This window comes from Microcebus murinus, chromosome 9, assembly GCF_040939455.1.
Source record: "Microcebus murinus isolate Inina chromosome 9, M.murinus_Inina_mat1.0, whole genome shotgun sequence".
NCBI lineage: Eukaryota > Metazoa > Chordata > Mammalia > Primates > Cheirogaleidae > Microcebus > Microcebus murinus.
The window spans coordinates 100,741,231-100,763,899 of NC_134112.1; the positions used below are offsets into that span (position 1 = coordinate 100,741,231).

General features: G+C 47.1%; 1 protein-coding gene across 3 annotated transcripts in view; it reads left to right on the top strand.

Annotated features, from left to right (window-relative positions):
• DPP6 (dipeptidyl peptidase like 6) overlaps positions 1-22,669 on the top strand; it is an 827,489-nt gene that overhangs the window by 474,719 nt on the left and 330,101 nt on the right. For all 3 annotated transcript variants that reach the window (XM_076006752.1, XM_012786244.2, XM_012786246.2), the window contains exon 3: positions 7,909-8,007. In XM_076006752.1, the coding sequence (XP_075862867.1) occupies positions 7,909-8,007 (99 nt within the window). The remainder of the gene's footprint in view (positions 1-7,908; positions 8,008-22,669) is intronic.

Sequence of the window (22,669 nt, forward strand, 5' to 3'; positions counted from 1 at the left end):
TTCCCAATGGAGGATACATTTAAAACATTCACAATTTTATATTTAACTATTTTGGTTGTAGCATCTGAAAATGTGGATGAAGCCATGGAGAGAGAGAAAACAATTGTCATCCTAGATCACTAAACAGCCTGAGAATTTTGAGGGTCCAACAGCCTTCTTTGGCATCTTGCTCTCTCTGTCCCCTTCAGTCCAAGATGGCAATGTTTCTACGGAAATAAAATTCTTAGGAACATGTGGATCTCCTATGTATGCCATGCGGATGCATTCCATTAGATTAAAAAAAAAAAAAAGGCCCAAGATTTTTGTAGATGCTCCAAACTCCATGTCTGGCTTCTGCTGAGATAGCTGCAGGGGTCTGCAAGTCACACACTTAACCTCTTCGGTGGCCCTTTGGTATGACTGAATCCTCTGAACTTTTGATCTTTCCAAAGTACTAGCCAAAGGTTGTTCAGCCACATCCTCAGCTTTTTCTCTTCTGACAGTGAAATCTCTTAACTTTAGCATCTTTTACAGTCTGAATAAGGGGAGACATTTCTCCAAAGAAGGTACACAAACAGCCAATGAGTACATGAAAAGATGCCCAACATCATTACCTTGGAATATTATTCATCCACAGCAAGGAATGCAGTGCTGGTACATTCCATACGTGGTACAACATAGAAGAACCTTGAAAGTGTTGTGCAAAGTGAAAATGAGCCAGTCACAGAAGAACACATACTATATGATTTCATGCATATGAAATGCCCAGAATAGCAAAATGTTTAGAGACAGAAAGAAGATTTTTGGTCACCAAGGGCTGAGCAGAGGACGAGAATGGGGAGTGATTGCCAATGGTGATGGCCTTTCTTTTTCGGGTAATAAAAATGTTCTAATCTAAACTTTGATCAGTGAAGGTTGCACAACCCTGTGAATGTACCAAAACCATTGAGTTGTACACTTTAAATGGGTGAATTTTATGGCATATGAATTCTATCTCCAATGAAGATGTCCCTAAAAGGAGATAAACTAGGTAGGTAAACATATCAACCTATGTTCAGATTATTATGTGAATTCACAGGTACCCAGTGGTTGTAACTCACTAAAGCAAGCAGGTTGGTAAAAATATTTTAAGATTTCAATTTATTTCCTAGATCTAAAGGAATAGAGTAAGGACATGAACAGGGGATGGATACCTTTGATGTATTTTATTTAGAAGCTTAAAAAAAACACAACTAGAATTTCTTAATGTTTATGTTATGTCAAATACTGGTTGGCTTAGTTTCCACTGGTATTCCACTTCAATAAAAAAGAATTATGTGACTAATTTTGATATTATGCTACTAGTTTTCTTAGATAGCTTTGAAGATGTGAACTTGTAAGAAAAAAACTTTTAAGATAGATCAGTATCTGTGGGACTTTTCATAGACATAAATTTGGAGTATAGCCACAAATAATATACTTTAGTAACATAAAGACTACAGTACAAAAAAAGTCAGAAACAAAAGCCAAGGCATAGATTTTTAAAACAAATGCTATCTTCATCCAAAAGAAATTGATGGAACATCTACTATGGACCAGATCCCTTAGATAGATGAAAAAGTCACAATTCTTAAAAAGAATTAGGAAAACATCTTAAAAAGAAAAGGAAAACATCAAGCTCGAATGGGAAATAGATTCGAAAGCAGATAACCAGTTCAGTGATACTCCTTCGTAGCAGCAAAAAAAAAAAAAAAAAGGCATGATCAAATTTGGACAAGTAAAACATTAAAAAAGGACATTCCAAAGAGGTGTCGGCTGTGGATTTTCTAATAGCTCCTCCAGTATCAGTCAGGTTCTTATCCCAACCATAGTTATTTAGTTTCTTACGTGCAGGGCTGGACGATTCCAGAGAGATTTCTTCAGAGAAATATACTTTGATGTATTTTGGAGTAAATGTCACTCTTTGTAAAGGGAGAGAGTGTTTCCTTACTTCGCAGCTGCTGCTGCTTCTGTCTCCAGAGTGTTTGCCTATGCATGAGACGTCGCCTTCTTGGTTCTGACCTGAGGATTCACATGGTGAACTGTCTGCCACAGTGGGACACTTTAATTCGAGATTAGGTGAAAATCCCCGAAATTCATATTGTAGTTTGCAGACATGCTACCTGGTTTTAAATTTCATTGTTCCTAATCTGTGGATAGTACAGCATGATATAAATTCATTCTTTCCTTATGATAAGACTCTCCCAAGGAAATATGAGTAGTGTCTACAACAGACGTCATTGACTGCATTTCTTTTACTGGAAGGAAGGAAGGAAGGAAGGATAGGGTCCGGCGCGGAGCAGTATTGGACACAGGGCGCTCAGTCAATAAACATGCTGGCAGAACTAAAAGAAGTATTTGCAGTGTTCTCACTGAGCCTCTTCCTTGTTGATAAGCAGCATCATGCTAGGTTCATCATTGACGGAAGAGGCTGCAATGGTTCATTTTTAAGCAAAAGCAATCTCACTGGAACCTGTGAATTAATAGCAGAGACACTGAAAAATGGACAGCTGCTTTGATTTCCAGATTTTTTTTTTTTTTGAAATTTTTGTCAGGGGAGCAAGCACATTATCTTTTTTTTGGTAGAAATAGCCTAGAAATTATTCTGAGTATGGAGAGTATTTACTCTGAGCCTCCCAGTGATGCCGTCTCTGATGAGGCGAACGTGGGCTTCGTCTCCCTTGAGTTCTGAACACACTCGGGACGTGGCACCTGCCCGCCAACTCTCCACACACCTTTAGTCATTTCGCCTCTCAGTGGCTCAGGCTTGCCTTCCTCAGTGTGGCTCTCCTTCCTCCTCCTCCTCCTTGGTAAGGGTCAGAGAGATAGTGACCCTCACTGCACCCTACCCAGCACCTACGCATTGCTTATTATACCAGTGGCTCATGAGAGCCCAACTCCCGAGAGGCCTCTGACTCATCAGGTGGATTTCCCCGTTTCCATTAGCAAACGGGGCGTGTCAGTTGCTCACCTCTGCTGGCGGGGACGGCAGCACCTCGAGAAGCTGCACCCGGGTGGTTTATTTTTAGTTTTCTAGTTTTAAAAATCTCTGGAGAAGGAACTCTAAAATATTCTCCAATAATTTTACTGTTTAACAGCACAGCTGTTTAGCAAATACCTTAGGAAAGGAAAGGAACCCGAGAAATTTGCATCGTTCCCTGACCTACATAGAGAATAACCTCACCTCTGCAGATTGCAGCGCGCGTGCAAGCCGGTGAGCTAACAGGGTGCTGAGCTGGTTAGAGTTGCTGTCTGGCTTTCCAAGCTAAAGGGCTGAAGGAAACTTTATTTTTCAGTGATCTCTGAGTTGCCTTCAGGATGAAGTCCGAACTAGGAAAGCCACTGGCCGCTTCTTGAATCTGTAACTTTATGTTGGCTTCCAGTGTAAGATGGAAGATGGAGCACAGACATCTGCCCGCTTTGACTGCAAGCACGTATCAGTGACAGAAAAGTAATAGTTAACATAGCTGCACTCAAAAACAACAGCAGGAGACCAGGTGCGGTGACTCATGCCTGTAATCCTGGCACCCTGGGAGGCCGAGATAGGAGGATCCCTCAAGGTCAGGAGGTTGAGACCAGCCTGAGCAAGAGCGAGACCCCGTCTCTACTAAAAATAGAAAGAAATTATACCTGCACAACTACAAATATATAGAAAAAAATTAGCCGGGCATGGTGGTGCACGCCTGTAGTCCCAGCTACTTAGGAAGCTGAGGCAGGAGGACTGCTTGAGCCCAGGAGTTTGAGGTTACTGTGAGCTAGGCTGATGCCACTCTAGCCTGGGCAATAGAGCAAGACTCTGTCTCCAAAAAAAAAAAAAAAACAAGAGTAGGAGCTCTTCAAATACCTGGAAGGGAAAGGGTGCTCGAAAGAAGGAATAGATAAAAACCTACCGCAGGAAGGACAAATTTCTGTCACCCTAAGACCTAGAGTCTGAAGTCAGGCACAACAGGAGAGGCACGAATGTTGGTTCTTATGAGAGGCCAGAGGTGGACGGGATCCCCCACCTTGAAACTGGCTTCGTGGTCAGAGGACCTCATATCACGTGACCCATTTGGGTCAAAGGGCTCCAGCCCAGATGGCCATGGAAGGCCTAGTGGAGAGCCTTGTCTCAAAACTACCTGAGAACATTGTTGAGACCACCCAACAGGGAGATCTCGGGACCCAGCACGCTGTGGACCGGAAGCTTAGAGCCAGGAACCACAAGGCACCTCAGAAAGCGTCCCCTAAGAAGTAGAAACCAGCCAAACACGAAAACTGAAAACCAAAGAAATTTAAATCGATAGAGAAAACAGAAAATTGCATTTTAGGTTTCTAAAGGAATTATCAATACGATAAAGAGCTTGAAACTATAAAATAAGAGTAGGTGATCTTGAAAAAAAGAGCTATTTAGGAATATTAGAAATTAAAATATAATTATCTTAAATTTAAAAAATGAGTAGCTGGATGAAAGAACAATCTAGACATACAGAAGAAAACATCGGTAAGTGGAAGACTGAACTGAAGAAATCATGCCAGTGCACCCACAGACGTGAAAAAGTGGAAAGCATGAGAGCAAACGCCGGCGGTGGGGGCGGGGGCGCGGCCCAGGTGGGGCTCCGGGAGGAGGGTGGGCAGGTGAGAAGCAGAATTGAGTGGGGTCGTTACTGTTGAGATTCCTGATGGGAAGAAACGTGATTCTTAACCTGAAAACACTCTTGCCTGTTAAGCAGGATTCTTAAAGAAAATCCACCAGTGAACATTTTTCTAATGGAATTTCAAAAAAATCAAATATAAAGAGAGAATCTACCTTCCTCGCTAGCGATTTCCAGTTGACGCTTTCTGCCACACCGACACGAACCATACTCACAGCTTCCTGAAAATGCTACCCCCACCGCCAACACCTCCATGCCCCCTGCCGTCCTTCCTAGCTTCAATGCTCTTCTGTCTCTTTGGTCTTGGCCAGCAGGTTCTCTCCCCAGGAAAGTCTTTCCAGAATCCCTCCCAGTTTCTCATTCCCTGCTCCCCTTAACTGTGAGCGTGGCGGGTCCTGCTTCGCTCGGCCCAGGGGCTGCTGTCTGGGGTCATTCACCTGACTTTGGCTCTCACCGCCCTGTGAGCTTGCCGCGGCCAGGTGTAAAGTCTTCCCGTTCTGATTCTTTGGGGCTCGGCGTGGCTCACGAAATGTGGCAGTTACTTGTCATCCCACATGATTTGGGGAATGAATCAGACTTTAAGCCTGTGAGTTGGCGAGATGATAGTTTCAAGTGCAAATGCGCCGTCGAGGTCTAGGGCAGTGAGCCCCTTACGCCGTGGAGCTAGTCACTGGCAGAGCCGAGTTCCCTGGCTTGCACGGAGCACTTCGTACATGTCATAACGCCTCCACCACGAACAGTCCCTGTAATAAAAGCCTTGTATGTTTTTAAAATATCTTTTAAAGCCAAATAAAGTAATAGTTTTAAAAATAAAGCACATTTTTAAAAACACGACTTTTCAGAAGGTGAATGATTTGCCTTTCCATCTTTTATTTCTAAAATTTGTTTTAATGGCAGTCTTACATTATTTTCTTAATAGGCACATGGACACCTCAAAATATGATACCAGAATCAGCCTTAAATAGTGGGCATTTAATCAGATAACATTTAAACTTTAATGTGATTATTTATCTTCTGGCCGTATACTTATCACAGCTTTATTAGATCAATTATCTAGTAATCTTTAAAATTCTCGCTCATTGTCTGGCATGTGGAATTGCATCGTGTTTGAAGCTGTGTGTCTTTGCCTGGGCTGCTTCCATTGTATGTAGAACTTTCATAGAGGAAAGAACTTGCCTTGGTTTAACATGCCGTGTTCAGCACCTGGGACAGCTCCATGCACACGCTCAAGCCTACCAATGAGGCCACCGCGAATCACATCACATCATTCCGTAATTTTCAAAGACTTTTATGCATGTTAATCCTATTTGATATTCAAGAAATCCATCAATGCACAAAGGAACACATGACTTTTTCTGACAACGTTAGCAATCTGTTAACAACCATAGCAGCCAAAAAGAAGAAACGAAAAGTGACATAATAAAAAATCTATGAACTAGAAGTTTCTAGAAGAAGCTCTGGGGCTTTCATCGAGAGATTATTTATCCCTATTTCATTATGCAATTCTAATAGCATTTCTTGCTGTTTTCCTAATCTGCCACAGTTTTTCAAACAGAAAATTAAAATAGGCAAAGGGTCCTGCTGAGGTCAACCACAGTGACAGCCCAAGAAGTGTAACAGCTAGAAACTGAAAAGAGAGACAGACGTCACAACGCAAAAGCACAGCAATCCATAGCCCCTTAATGTGGGTGCACACAGAGCCCCGCACACGCAGTAGCACTGAGATTGCCCTGCACGGCAGCACAACGGGACACTGAGGAAATGAAGACTGAGAGTCTTCAAAAACCATGTGGTGGCATTTAGCATCTTCTATGTGGGAGGTCAGAGAAGCAAGTAAGCATTGTAGGTAGAGGGCGTCCATCAGAAACGGTCAGGCCGATACTAAGAATTTCTTATTCGTATAACGAGAGTGAGGGTGACATCATGCACTGCCTGTGTGTGTTTTATCTGTTGGCTTAGGCTCGCAGGTCAGACCTCCGGACAGCTCTTTGTCTTTTCAAAGTAGGTAAGTGGATTTTTGTGCCTCTAATGGCAAGAGCTTCTTCTGAGGGATAGCCAAAACCCCAGAAGCTTTGACCTCTGGAAGTAGGGTAAAAGCTGCCAGATTTTTAAAGCCTCATCCACTAGTGCAGTTAATTAAACATCCACTCTTGAGATGAATGTTAGTTTAATGCCTTCATAGGCTTTGTCCCAGATGCTTACTCCTAAGCATAGTAACCAAGATCAGGCAGGGTGGAACCTGGTAGTTTGTACCCGATATTTGGGGTGTGGTCCTTTCTGATCGTGAACCTCTCTAACCCACAACCCAGCGACAGCCAGGGACAAGTGCAGCTTATGGAGAATAAATACCTAGGGAATATTTTATATGGCTTTGAATTCCCAGCACCCAATGCTGCCTATAGTTACCGTATTTCCCCAATAATAAGACCTACCCAAAAAATAAGCCCTAGCAGGATTTCTAAGCATTTGCACAATGTAAGCCCTACCCTGAAAATAAGACCTAGTGACAGGTGTGTGACCTAGTGACCTAGCTACACAGCGCATCTGCACAATCCATGCATTTTGTTGCGAAGTGGTAAAGAAGATGGACAGCCCTTCTCACGTGCCCCATGAGAGCTCTATTGCTCGACATGAGAGATTGGGGCCAGTGGTTCTAAAGGAAATAGAGCCGCACGAAATTCAGGATGGAATTCGGGGTTTGGAGAGTTATGATGATGTTCCAGAAGAAGATGACTTAACTATATTTGAATAAATGTAGATTGTTGTACCACACTTACAAAAAATAACACATCCCCTGAAAATAAGCCATAGGGTGTCTTCTTGAGGAAAAATAAATATAAGACCCTGTCTTATTTTCGGGGGAACATGGTAGTAGCGTTTAATGAGCGCTTAGTGGATGATTTATTATAGGACACAACTGAGATCCATCCCCGACATTTGTACCTTCTTCTCTTGACGATCCCCACCTTGCTCATGAATCAATCTTGAAACAACTATCTACCTCTATACCTGCGAAATATGATCATTATTTGTGTGTTGCAAATGTGGAGAGGGGAAATGATGACATTTTACTGAATCTTGATCTCCTTACCATGGTTTTTCATAGTTTAAATTAAAAACAAAAAGCAAGACTGGCTTTAGTTTACCAGTCACTTACAGGTTATTGTCTGTTTTGCCGCAGTCACTAGTTCTGAATGGCAATCAGAATGTTTATGGTCTTCCCCTTTTACCAATTAAAAAAGAAATTTAATTATTTTTGCCTTGGTTTTTTTTTTTCTAGCGGAAGATAACAGTCTGTCTCAAAAGAAGAAGGTCACCGTGGAAGATCTCTTCAGTGAAGATTTCAAAATCCACGACCCTGAGGCCAAGTGGATAAGTGGTGAGTCCCACGCCCTTCTGGGCACATGAGAAATAGCTGCCCCACTCCCCTGCCGCCTCGACAGTTGGGGTGCAGTAGTTTGCCTCTCAGATGCTCTCTGGCTCTGGAAGGGGGATACCAGAGCTTGTGCTGGGGCGATCATCAGATTGCCATTCTCAGAAAACATGTATCTGGTAAAATCCGGCTCCCGTCTTTGCGGTGTTGAGTCACAGACGTCAGCGCGGCGTTGGCTTCATGAGCAATGGGTCTGCTGAGGATGCTTCCTCCACGTCACCCCTGGAGACGCGCTTCTCAGAGGGAGATGTGACATGTTGCTTAGCAACAGGGACAGTGGAGGCACAGCCGAGCGTTCCTGCCTTCTCCACGGTCTTTGTTCTCTTTGTGCGCCTGCTTTCTCTTTCCTCCAGAGAGAGGAACCGAAAGTAACACACAGGATTCTTTTAGAGCAGTGCCAAGTGAACAGTGGTGCCCCATGCCCAGATGCACATAAATGCATTTTCCCTCTTGAACTTGAACCTGGATTAAATCTATATTCCTTGCTTGGGCTTTCTTTCTTTCTTTTTTTTTTTTTTTTTTAACAACTGAACAAAATGTAATCGAGGGCAGAAGGCACATGTTCATAATGCGTATTTTGGTTCATAAACACTGTGTCCTCTAATTGGATCTGAAATCATTTGAGTGTGTTCCCGGAAGAGAAGATGTCAACGCCTGCTCACCCGAGCTCTGCAGCCATTGTCACTGGCGCCTCCCCTGCCGTCCCCATTGCTGCTGTTCACGGGTAGTTTTCATTTCAGTCAAATGCATTGGAAAATTTATCCTCGGGTCAGAGAAGCTTTGTAGTAGGATGCTTGAGGTCTGGTTCAGATCCTTGCTTTTACAGTAAGTGGGGTCCAGACGGGTTAAGTGAGGTTTGTGAGGTCACGGAGCTGGTGGTGGCGCAGCTGCGGCTGGAAGCCTGTCTCCTGACTTCCGATCCGTGCCCTTTCCGTGTCTTGTTTAGCTGAGTGACATGGCACCATTGTGTTTTTTGGCACCAAACTGCTTCTGAAATGCTTTTCATGCTTCACAAACTCTCAAAAATCAATTAACAATGACTCTTTACCACGAGTCGCTGCTCAGAGCAGCAGCTTCTCCTTTGTCCTCTCCGATGGCTTCGGTGTTCATGTCCAACCCTCAGATTAGCCTATTCAAAAATGGAAAAAGTGGATGGATCTCAGAGGGAACATGTGTTATATAAATTGGGACTAATGAAAGTAGTACATCGTACATAACAACAAATCCAAAAACTAGACATCCCCGGTCTTTTCCACTGATGGAGGAATTCATTTTCCCTTTTGTTTGGGGGCTGACCTAGTGTCTGCTGAGTGTCTGTGTTTACCTGCTGCATAGGCAGGTGTAGCACCTACGGCAGGCTCTGGGCCAGGCCCAGAATAAAACAGCATTACTCCCCTTGAGGAGCGCAAAGTCACATTCTGGAGACGAAACAGCGAGCAACCAATGGGAATCCTGACTCGAGATGCGCAGAAGAGGAATGTGATGTTCCGGCTCCTCCTGAGAAGCCAGCTCAGAGACAGCAGAGACACTCGGTCTGCACGGATGGCCAGGGTTTCTTTAGAGAAGGGAGAAAACAGACCCCTGGAAAAACATAAGGCTAAAATGTGAGTCTGTGCTTATCCCTGGTTGGGATAACCAAGGGTGAGCTGAAGGACAATATCTAGGGATGAGAAAGAAAAACAAAACAAAATACAAGCCGGTGGAGAGGCAGAATCTGGGGACAGACACGGAGGCCAAAAACTGGGGACACAGAACCGGAGCTCTAGGGCTCACGGGAGGGCGGAGCAGGGCCTGGGAAGACCCCGTGAGGTGCTGAGTCGATACAGGTCTATATTTTTTATTAGGGCGCCCGTGGTTTCAGGCTTGGCATAGTCAGCATCCTACAGGCCAAAAATAGAAAGTGCAGTCAGAGGCACGAGAGCACGCGAGTTTCGGTGGGAGCCTGTGCCGGGTAGCGGCGTGAGGAGTTTGGTTTCTCGAGCAAGTGAGCGCAGCCAGCCCGGAGGTGCGCTGGCTCTCTCTGGCCAGATGAAACCGGCCAGGGTTTCTTTCTACCCGCAGAGCTGGGAGTCAGCACAGGCAATTGAGAAGGGGCCACGTGCCCGGCAGAAAATGCCCAGCCTGCCTGTCTTGGCAGGTTCCGTCTATTCACGAAGACCACCTGCAGCTCTGAACCCACGTGCCTTTGGTGCTCTCGAGCTTTCTGAGGATGCTCTTTGCTTCGTAAATGTCCTCGCTGATCTTGAAGTGACCAGCTGCTCAGGTCTCCCCAGAGAGCAGGCTCCATCCACTTGGAGTGAGTGGGAACCTGTTTCCCCACACCTTAGTTTCAGCTTCCCCGCTACTTTTCTTTCACAACTTCTTCTTCCCCTTCCTGGTCATCCCTTTCTTCTTCCTGACCATCCCTTTCTTCTTGCTCCCTAAAGATATGGCAGCTTGAAGTGAATGGAGTAACTGAGCCTTTAAACTGGTTCTTGATGAGTACCGCACAGAGTTCACGCATCACTCCTCTGTTTACACCACAAGATCCAGGAAAAGATCAGTACAGACTCATGGGATTATCTCACGTTGTAGAGCTGGGATGAGCTTTAGAAATTATTAGGACATTCGTTCATTCAGTAAGAGTTTAATTGCCTGCCTGCCATGTCACAGGCCGATTGCTGGGCCAGTGAGTGGTTTGTCCATGGAGCTATTTCTTAGTGGTAGATACAGGAGTGTCAGTCCACTACGCCCGTCTACCACCACCACAAGGCCCTCCTCATCCTCTTCCTCTTCCTCCTTCTCACTTTCATCACCATCATCATCACTATCACATCATCATCACCATCATCTTCATCATCATCATCATCACATTATCATCATCACATTATCATCTTCATCACCATCATCATCTACTGGGCATCTACTTATTATGTCTTAAGCTCTAGGCAAAGTGCTTTATATATTAAGACATTTAATTCTTGACATATAGATAAGAACTACCATTATTCCCGTTTTATAGATGAGGAAATTGAGGCTTAGGGTTTTAAATAACTTGATCGCTATTGCATGGGTAGTAAGTAGCGAAATTCAGAGTTGAACCTAGTTCTGTCTGGTTTTTATAAACTACGCTCGCTGCATGGGATAGAATGCAGGCCTCCTGTCTCTTGCCAGATTCCTTTGCAACCTCACCAGCTACAGGTGAGGCTTAACCAAGATTATAGGTTGCAGATATTTCAGAATTCCTACCATCCTTTAAGTTCTTTATTCTAGCTTTCTGATTCCCTTCATGCCTATGTCAAAGTAACAGAATACCCACGTGGTAAATAAAAATGGTGTGATTCTCTTCAGAGGAAGAGATTTGATTCTTTTTTTAGTAAACATTAACCACTAAAGTTAACAAATGTTACTTTGGGTTTAATATTGGAGTTAATAGTCTGGAAATAATACACTTTATCAGCAGAAAATGTGTTGGGTTGGAGTGACCCTTCCCCTGTTTTTATTCATAGGCTTAATTTTTTTAATCTACCTTTTCTGAAAAGAATTGATATGGCAGCCTTTAAATTCTCTAATAACGTAAAGCCCCCATGGACTTCCCTTCTGTGTCCTTTATAACCACGGGGAGAAGCCAAATGCGGTATGTGAAATAATGGAGCTAAATACATCCAAAGGCTCGCTCTGAGCTCGCTCTCGAAGAGGCGTGGTCTCTCCATTTATTCGCTTCATTGAGTGAACTCTTATACCTGCTATAATAACCACGTTGTAGTTCTCCACCATTTGGAACCCCTTGAGTGCCTTTCTGATATTCCATGACATGGAGCAGCCGCTGTGATGAGGCATTTTGGTTACCTTTGGTTATTTTCACGGACCAATCCTCATGGCTCGCCTGGCCCATTCATTCTTCCCCACTCCTCTGTGATGGGCAGTTTCAAACCTTGTCATCTCTCCCCAACCCTCAAACTGCCTCCCCGTCCTCCTCCTCAGCTGAACGTACCAGAAGAGAACTTAGAAACACTCCCATCATCACATCCATCTACACCGCCCAGTGCTCTGCCTGCCCCGCAGGTGGCCTGCCTCCTGTCTGCACGCGATCTAAAGAAACCACAGGTGAACTTGCTTACTTGAGGAATAATTGCAGCAAATCTCTTCCTTTTCCCCCCCGAAATGTTCATTTTATGTCCTGTATGAGATGATTCTCATCATGAAACAAATATGCTCTTGTTTCTTACCTTAAACACGAACAACGCATCTCAAGTCCACACCCCCTGCCAGGTTCTGCCTGGCGTCCCTGTTCCCCTTTTGAGCTTGCGGCAGTTGTCTATCCGTGAAATTCCCCATTGCTCTTCTCCCAGTCACTCCAAACCTCCTCGCATTCTGCATCCATGCCCAGCACTCCCTGAAACTCCTCTTGTCAAGCTCACGATGACTTCCAGCTTGCTAAATTCAGTGGTTACATCTCAGACCTCATCGTTCTTTACCTGCCAGCAGCGTTTACACCATTGGTCGCTTCTTCCCCCGGGTAAACTGTCCTGCTTGGCCCGTACAAGGCCATCACAGCTTCCTCCTTCTATCTCCACTGCGTGGGCAGCTCCTTCTCAGCCTCCTTTGCTGGTCCTCCCTGGGATGCTGTTGGGGCATCCCAGGGCTCAGCCCTTGGTCCTCCCTCTTTACATCTGCACTGCTTCCCTCGATGTGTCCATCCAGCCTCACGGTTCTAAATGCCCTCCTAAACGCGTGTCTGCCAGCCGGCGTCTCTCCTGAACTTCTCAGTGTCTCACAGACATCTCGACTTCAATCTCAGGATCTCCACATCTGCGTTCTTGATTCCTCCCCAAACCCTGAAACACAAAAAACAAAAAGATCTGCCCTGTCCACGGCCTCCCTAATGTCACTTGATGGGAAATTCTTTCTTCCGCCAGAACAGCCTGAGATCCCCGGAGTCATCCTTCACTCTGTCTCTCTTATACCCCAAATGCAACCCACCAGGACATCCTGCCGGCTCTGCCTGCAGGACGTGCAGTGCCATCTTGGAGTCCATGTGGCATTGGGCTCGGGACTGCCAGATATATGTGCAGCCGTCCTCTCAGAAACACGATGGCTGGACACACATGGCAGCAGCAGGACCAGGACCCAGGCTCTGCTCGGGCCCCTCAAGTACAAGGAGAACGGGTCACTTGAGCGACTGGTGTGGAATTTTTATGTTTCCTCCTCTAAATGTCCAAACTCCTTTCTCTCACTTTGAGCTCTCCCTGGGGGAAAAGTCACTCACTCTCATGGCGTTAGCTATGTCTGTGTGATGACGAGTTTCCATTCCATATCTCTAGCTCAAATGCTCTTCTGAGCTGTAAACGTGTAGTGCGTGTGCGTGTGCGTCACTGGCGAATTTACGTGTCCACTGCAGTGTCGTGTGGACGCCTCAGTTCTCATGGCCCACACCGCGTGATCCTCCCTGGACCTCTCCCTCCCGCCCTCCCACCGCTGCCCGCTGCGCCCTGGGCCACGGCGCGCACCCCCACCCCCCACCCCCGCCAGACCCCTGCTTCCCGGACTCTCCGTGATCGGTTTCCTTTTCCTGCCTCATCCGTCAGCAGGCTCCCCGGTCTTCTCTTAACCTTTGCCTACGTGGGCTTCTTCGCATTGCTTCAAACATGCACCTCTGTTCTCCTGAGCATGGTTCTCAGGTGGGACGCCCCTGCTGCCCGGAACATTCCCTTTCCGCCCTGGCAGTACGGCTGTCCCTAGGTTGCCCTCTGCCTCACTCCCCCCTCCCCACGCAGGCGTCCGCGCTGCGCGATCCCTCTGGTTTAGGCTCTCAGATAGCCTGGACTTGCGCTCTTGTTGTGCACATTAAGTATAGTTATTTACTCAGTAGCTGTCCTTCCTTCTGTACGTAAACTTCACAGGGAAGGGAGTCGCATCTGTCTGTCACCATGGTGTTCCCGGCACCAGCAACGTGCCCAGCACGGCCATCTACTCATGCTTCCTGGACGTTTTCTCGTTTGATACTTCAACAGCCTGGTTTTCAAGATGAGGAAACGCATGGGCGTGGCGTTGGAAATCTTTTCTGATGCGGTGATCTTGAGAGGGGCCTGAACATGGGGGTCGTGCAGACAAGCTCTCTGGGGAAAAGCACCCCAGACAGACTGTGTGGAACGGCCGATACAAAGGCCTTGACACGGGAGCCTGCCTGGCACGTAGGGGAGAAGAGCAATAGATGAGACGGGAGTGGAAGCCGGGGCTGGATTTGGCAGGCCCTGAGGAGAAGCGGGGAGGCAGGTGGGTATCCCAGGGGCAGAGAGGAGGAGAGCCGGTCCCTTGAAGGATGCAGACAACCTCGGCTTTCTCAGAGCACAGGACACGAGACTTATCGAACCATTTCTAAGGTTCAGCCCCGGCCACCTTCTCAAAAGGCATATCTGCAAAGGCAACTGCATTTGTTGAGAGTGTGAGTCACCTGGGGCTCAGCAGGTGTCGTGGGTCAGCTACCTGAGCAGAGCGGTCGCGTCTGCTAATGCAGAGAAGACGTTTTCTGTTCATAAGTGCGATGGGGAGAGGGCGGAAAGCTGTCTGTGTGTAAACATGTTTCACTGTCTCTCCGGAATTAACCTTTCTACCCTCGAGCTTCTCCCAGTTCTAACCAGTCCCCAGCGAAGGCTAAGTGGGGGGTAGAATGACAGAAACCTAGAAGCTGGGTTTGACCTATTAGCACTGAAGGTTCTAGAATAGTGGTGCAATGACATGATGCAAGCTTAGTCTTACATATTGTATCAACTACTTTTATTACATTTATTATATATTATATGTATTATATCTTCATTGTAGTAAATTAGAAATCAGAGATGAACACAATTCTAAAAGAAAATATAAATCCTCTGTAACCCCTCTAATAACTAATAGCCACTATTACATTTTCATGCATGTCCTTTCAGATAATGTAAGGTGTGGGGTAATACTGAGTATGTTAAGTAGAGAAATGGTTATCATCTGCAACATAAATGTATTTTCCTGGCAATAGGTATTCATTTTCATTATCAGTTTAACATCTCAATAGTATTTCATTGTATTCGTGTCTTTCACTTGATCAGTCTGCGGGTACCGGAAGCTCAGGCCGAGGGTGGAAAGGGCGTGAGAAGCCGCAGCGAGTGATGACTCGGGGGATGGGCAGCAGAGTGGGAAGGAGGGAACTGAGTGCTGGGGGGGACACTGAGTGCCGGGGGGGACAGTGCCACCAAGGGTGACCTGGGGCTTTCACGCCTGGGTAGCATCAGTTTCTGGGTTGGGTCATGAGTCCAGAGTAGAAGTTTATGAAAGACAACCAAGCAGAAATATCCTTTAGGTGTCAGGAACTGGGGCTGACCCGGGAGAGGCCAGAGCCAGGTGGGGAGCAGTGGACAGTGTGGAACAGCGCATGGAACAGCACAGGGTGGCTCAGAGCTGCTCAGCGGGGGAGGGCAGCGGGGCGGGAGGACAACCTCCACCTCTCAACGCCCCCAAAGAGGATGCAGAAGGACGTGCTTTAGGAGAGTCAGCACTCTGCCCACTTCATAGTGACCCACGTAGCAGAGAAATTGCAACCCCCCCCGTCCCCTCCACCCCACCCCCCACCACCACCCCCGCCACGGTCACACGCTCCTTCGTGCCTTCCAGTCCCAGGCACGTGTTTTCCGCAAGTCATTTGGACAGTCTAACTCATGTTTAGGTTTGGCATTTCTGCCTGTGGAAAGGTAAACTGAGGCAGGATAACATTTTTATAGACTTTATTTGAGCAGACAGCGGTTCCTGAATCAGGCAGCTCCGGGTCGGAAGCGGGTCTGGGGCTCCACGGAGGGGTCACAGGGGACTTGGCCGTGCAGACACGGCAGTAAAGCAAAGCAGTCGCCTGCCTGGGGACGTCATGTGGTTGCCTTACGTGGCCGTCCTGCTGGGGAGTCCCTGGTTATGTAAGTTAGTTGGAAGCGTCTGATTGGTTAGCCTTACGTTTTATTTTTCTCTAATATCGGCACTTGCAAGAAATGGCTCCAAGTTTCATTGGTGACTGCAGATCACACAAGGTGAAGGTCTTTGTGAGGCCGACTGGCTTGGTCTGCTCGGGGATACTGCGGGCCTGGCCTTCGTTTTAACTGACTTTAGCCAGACTAGTTTATATGGTGAATACCCCCTTATTAGCCCTGTCTGGGACTATAACAGGGGGAAAGCTTAATTCCAGAAAGAGAGAGAAAGATGGCTGTACGTAGACAGCTTTCCGCCCTCTCCTCGTTGCACCTGTGAACAACAGGCAGCCCCCTCTGGATTAGCAGACGCGACCACTCTGCTCAGGTAGCCGATCCACAGCACCTGCTGAGCCCCAGGTGACACACGCTCTCGACAAATGCACTCGCCTTTGCAGGTCTGCTTTTGCCTTCAGCCTGGGCTGAGCTGGGTGTGATAAGCCCCGAGCCTGTGCTCTGAGCAAGCGGAGGCCGCCTGCATCCTCCAAGGGACCCACCGTCCCCTCTGCTCCCAGGATCTGCAGGACGCAGGCGGCCCCGGGCTGACTGGCGGAAGTGCTCGCCGGCCCGACCAGCGTGTCCGCTAGCTCCAGGCTGAGCTCGGCCTCTCCCTGCCGTGTCCAGCCCTGGTCTGAGAGCGCTGAGGCCGTGTGGCGTGCGCCTGGCATCTCTCCGGGATCTCTCCGCTGTCTGTGTGTGTTTACGCTCCTCATCGTTAATCCAGCCACTTGTTAGCAGGAGCCCCTGTGTCTCTGGGATGCAGCACTGGAGAGACTGTAAAATTGAAGAAAATTGCTTCTTTTGAATGTAGGGGAAATCAGCTGGCTGGATGACACTGGAAAAGCACATGTTTCAGAAGATAAAATTGGAGCTAGTGCCCAGGGCTTGAAAGCAACTGCATTTCCAAATGTGCTTTATCCTCTTCTCCTTTGTTTTTTTTTTCGAGAAAACCAAATGGATTTTTTATTTTTATTTTTTTAGCAAAGCTTATGGAGTTAGGTGGAGAAGGAATTCAAGTTTAAAATGGTCTGAGTGTTTCCACTGCTTTCTAGAGGCCACATTTTCCAGTCAACATCATTGAGCCTCGGAAGCGTGGAGAGTGACACGTTCCTAGAGGTGTCCGGGCGCGGCGGCCCCGCAGGGCAGGGAAATGCGCAGGAAGGACCGGTTTCAGAGAGGCAGCGTGCTCCTCCGTGGCTGCGTGAGCACTGGAGATGATAATAGTGATGATTTGAAGCCATTACATAAAATACACATTGAAGAACATCATGGTGCCTTAGTAAAGCCCTTAAGAGATAACGAAAATGCAATTACAGTGCGCGATTGAGTAAGCCGCCAATTTACTTGCCCCTCTCTCCTGTTGTCATTTGCACGATCCCACCCTTCCTCAGGAGAAGAGACCCTCAGCTGTCTGGCGCTGAGAGGCCAGTTAAGTCCCGGACTAATGTCACTCAGGGAAAGCTTGCCGACGTCCCTCCCACCTGCTCAGACGAGCCGTCTCCGCAGCACCCTGAGGCTGTCGTTTCTGGCATCTCAGCTGAGACCACTGTTTGCTTAACCTCCTTCAGAAGTTTTCTACTAGAGTTTTCTGTAGCACCTGTAGGAAAAATTCGAAAGCCAGGAGCAATAGTGCCGCAGTAGGGGAAGCGGTAACAAATGATGAAGCATTTGCAAATGATGAAGCATGATCAGTAGTAGCAGCAGTAACAAATGATGAAGTGGCGACATTAAATACTCAGGTACTCCATCCCGTCTCCTGACACCCAGGGAGGTGGGAATGTTACCTTTACTTTAGAAACTTGGAAACTATGAATCGAAGAAATTCAACTGCTTTTTCAAAGTTACAAGATGGCTTTAGAAAGCCCCGGCTGCTCCTGCCTCATTGGCCTTCCTGGTTTCCTCTCTTCCCCCTCCCCCGCCCAGGACCATGAGTCCTGCGGGTGTGTCCCTGGCCGTACCAGTTCTTTGGTAGCTTAATTCCTTTCTCTCTTGTTTTCTGAAAATGCTTGTGCTCAGCACTTCTGTGCTTCAGAAATTCACATTCATCCTTTATGGCTTGATCCAAAATAAATACTGTGGATTTTCCCAGTTGGGATTGGTTGCTCATTCCCACTGTGGCCACAAGACTCTATAAAACTTCAACCAGAGCATCAGGTTGAGAACCCGCTAGAGTCAGCCAGCCTCAGGGAGGCAGCCCGCTCTGCGGGGGCAAGACCTGCTTCCTCGCAGGGCTGGTCCTTCCACACCAGCCCCAGCCCTTCAGGGGGGCCGAAGGTCCTCCGTCTGCTGAGGGTGGGACTCCCGGATCCCCCGGGTGGTGGCACTGGGTGGGGGCACAGTGCTAGGCTCTGCTGCTGATATTGTTTAATTCGTAATTTGAGGACCCAGGTCCCTGCAGGATCAACTGGGCCAACTCTCGTCCAGCAGAGAGAGACTTGTCCTGGCTCTTTTAATTACTTTTCCTTGGGCAAGTATTGCTTCCACGGGAAATTTAAATAATCTTCTTCATTGAATCCAGTTCAAACCCTGGCCAAGATGGAAATCCCATTTCAACTTTGTGTGTTTACAGTACAAAGGGCCAGGCTTGCCTTTCTCTCTTTCTTTCTTTCTTTCTTTCTTTCTTTCTTTCTTTCTTTCTTTCTTTCTTTCTTTCTTTCTTTCTCTCTCTCTCTCTCTCTCTCTCTCTCTCTCTCTCTCTCTTTCTTTCTTTCTAAATAGATATAGTATATATTTTGTGTGCATATACATATTATATATACATATATGTGTTTTTTATCAAGAAAAGGGATCTTAAATAAGATTTGCATATTATTTTTTTCCTACGCCATTAAATAGATATTTTCTAAGACATTATATGGTGGTTTCAAAGGCTCTATGTCCATTTAAGGACCTTCCCTGAGGACCCCATGAGACTCAATCCCTCCGTTTTCCTTCCCAGCATAGCAGGTGACGGGACACACTGGGAGGCCGTGTGGCCCGCCGGGCTCGGGGCAGGTGGTCTTCTACCTGGCAATGCAACCCAGCCCGTAACGTTTTCGCCCCAGCAGCCCACACAGCAGGACTCACAAGTTTGTCTTATTTTTAGCTTCGTGCTAATTAAGAGTCGGAGGACTCAAGCTAGTCCCGGCGAGCCGTAGCTGCTTGGCCGAAGGGTGAGATTCCACAGCGTCCTCCTTCTCTCGTGGCCTTCTCAGAGCACAGAAGGAAGATGCACTCGTTAGAGACTCTGCATCCCTCAACACGGCGACCCTCACACAAGCATGACATGATCGTTTATTGTCTCAATTAAATTAGCGCACGTAGTCCTTAACCACGGCAGCCTGCTACAGCCTAATTAATTATCATTGACATCTTCTCAAACGTTGATCACCTTCTAAATTAATAAAAAGGACTCACTTGATCTCTTCCATAATTGAGCACGGTCTCTCCTATGACTCTTCAATCTTCTGCCTGCAGCGCATGTCCCTCTGCGTTCAGGTGTCTGTTCCCGCCTCTATCTTGCTCCTGGCGGCAAGCTTCTCAGAGGGGGCCACAGCCACGTTGTAGTAATGATCACATCGCACCCATAGGCCAGAGTGTCTAGCATGTGATAAATAGAGCCTTAATAAATATTAACTGAATGAATGACTCAGTGGACGGACGACAAATCGAGTCTCCATGGAAGAGGACTTAGGAAAGCCGAATTTCTGGTTGATTGAGGGGTAGCCAGGTTCTCCATTTATTGTAACTCTTGGCATTCAAGACATTATACATGCGCTTAGAATGAGCACCACGTATCGGATTCTATTTTCTTGCTCCAACCAGGATTCTCTAATAGATCGTGGAGATAGTGTCCGACACTGGATATGTTCCCCATGGTGATTTTGACGCCTGCCACTTACCGATTACGTGCAACATGTGCCAGTCACGGTGCTCAGTTCTCTAGATGCTTTTTCTCGGTCACTCAAAACCACCTTATGAGGGACATGATGTGACGTCACCACCTCCACATAGCCTGGGTATCCACAGATCTTCTAACTGTCTGAGGTCAGCCAAAAGCATAGACAGGAACCCATGTCCTCTGGAAGGAAGGTCCTGTGGTCTTTTCAGTATTTTGTGTGTTTTGTTTTCTTGGTCTCTTCTCTGCCTACACCCCCCTCCCCGCTGCCTTCTCCACCCTGTGCAGCCTCCCGGCTCCACGACACAATCTCCCCCGTGTCTGCTGTGCTCCTGGCCTGGACGCCACCCCCTCTCTGTTCTCCAAAATGCTCCAACACAAACACTTTTAATGACAGACTTCTGTAAAAAGTCACAGGATGACAAAGGCAGACTCTGGCCCACTGCAGAAGATGAAGTGACTCAGGTGTGAATACCACGCCTTCCTCCTAAAGCCGCTTGGCATTCCTGCCTCAGAGAACTTGTCATTGGCCTCCTTTCCCGCCCTTGCTCAGAACGTCTTCCAAAAACCATGTGGCCTGGTCTTGCTACTTACTGCTTTCTTGAGTGGCAGAATCTTCCACTCATCCCCACTGCCCTACCCTGTTGCCAGCAAGGACAGAGTTAGGGCTAAGGGCTAGAGCAACAAATGAAAATTGCCTTCTAACGTAAGGTGAATCTGGCGTTCACATTTTAAATGTGTGCAGCCCTTCCGTGCAGGCCTGGCAGCCAGTACCCTGAGCTCCTTTTGCGAGCTGAGTGTCTTGCTGTAGCAGGCCGCTCCGAGTACCAGGGTCAAGCTAAGATCTGGCGCTTTACAAATGAACAAAATGAAATTCATGTTTTTTGGAGTCTCTTCTCGTATCTTATTGGAAGCGGTCGAAGTACATAGGAATAGAAATATCAACATCTGGATTTTTTTGATGCTGAGCAGATTCTGGGCTTTGAGACCCAAATCGCCCAAATAGGTGCCAACCTGGCATCTGATGTTTCTTCCTAAACTCCTGGATCCCAGCCCAGACTGTCTCTTGGGCCAAGGTCTCCTTTTCTCTGTCAAGACACTTAATCATAACCATCTTCTCTGAATATTCTGGGCTCCTATGAAATCTCCACCCTCTAGGACGACTCCTGGGGCCCAGCAGCTGCGTCACGCGGGTTAACTCAGCTATGTGTGCCGATGCTCTCTTCCGGGCTACTGCCTTGGGGCTGAGCAGCCTTTCTGAACAACAAACACAAAGCCAAAGAGAGGAGTTTCCAAAACTCACAACATATTTCTGGGATTTCTACCCTTTGCAAGGCAAGGTCCAGCAAGTGAGTTCTTCTTCCAGATCATGTTCCTATACAGGGCTTTCATCCCCACCAAAGATAGGGGGGAAACAGAACAAACCTCAGATGTTAACAGCTGCAGAACGCTTCCCATCAACACAAGTTTTCATGGACCAAGGTACCTAGAGTCAGAGAGGTTAAGTCACTTGCCCTGGGCCACACAGCTAGGGAGTGACTGAACTAGTCTTTATTCTGAAAATGCCTTCTGAGGATTCTGAAAACTTGCCCAAAGTTCAGTGGAAAGTTTTGTGTTCACTAAATGCAAGGGCGCTAACTTGGTCATCATGGGGCCGTGCTCATGGGGCAATGGGAATCCAGAAGTATCTGTGAAGGGTGAGATGACAGCCTCGGGCGTTTTCTCCTCCCCTGGTGCTCTCAGGATCAGCCCAGCTCCATGGGTGACAGCCCTTGCCCCTTGTTGCTAGTCCTTTGTGAGCTTGGAATCCTGCAGGTCACAGCAGAAATGCCTGGGAGCAAGGGGTGAGTTTGGCAGCATCCTCACGGCCCCTGGGGCTGGGAAGGGCAGCCAGGTGGAGTGTGAGCTGTGTTCTTCCCACCAAGTGCTCTTCACTTATTCTTACTGTTGGCTTATTCTCGTGTGAGCTTCCCAGCCCCATCTCAAACTCCGCCGAGCACCAAACACTTTAATGCAGTTGTGATCTGCAAAGACAAATCCCTAAGAAATAAACGAATAGGCCTGGAAAAAAGTATAAGGTTGCTAGAGAATTATTTGGAGAGCTTAAAAAGAATTGTTTTGTTTTGTTTTCAATCAAACACTTTGCTGGTAGATTCTCTACGCCTCCATGCCAGCTCCTTAGGGGCTGATGAGTCCTAAGTCGGGAATTCCAGTGGGCAGATTCACGCGGATTCTGCTCACCTGCTGCCCGGGTCTCGCCGTGGTAGCATAGTTCATAGAGTGATAGATAGCCTGAGAGGAGGAATGCGTCTTTAGAAGTCATTGTAATTATTTGACATTATGTTTGAATGGCCTGAGTAATGACGCCCCTGCCTGACTATACTGCATATCCCCATATGCAACAAGCCTGGCATGCAGTGTACAAAGGGGAGAGTGGATGAGTTATGGTCAGTTCGCGAGGATGCCCTTTTCTGGCTGAAATCGGAGGGGTAAATGGCAACGTGCTGTCATCCCAATCTTTCATGGGATGTTTTCTTTCCCAACTTTCTTCTCAATGACTTCTGACGTTAAAATTGGTTTTTATTAAACATGAAGTACTTAGGTTCATCTTTAAACCACATTTAAAAGCTCAATGTTGGGCTAAGATCTCCTAATAAGTAAGGTTAAACAAACAAACAAGTGGATTGGAAATAAAATTAGAGCCGCTCATTTACCAGCCGATGGGCATCGGAAACAGTGATCACATTAGCGCTCCCCAGAGCTC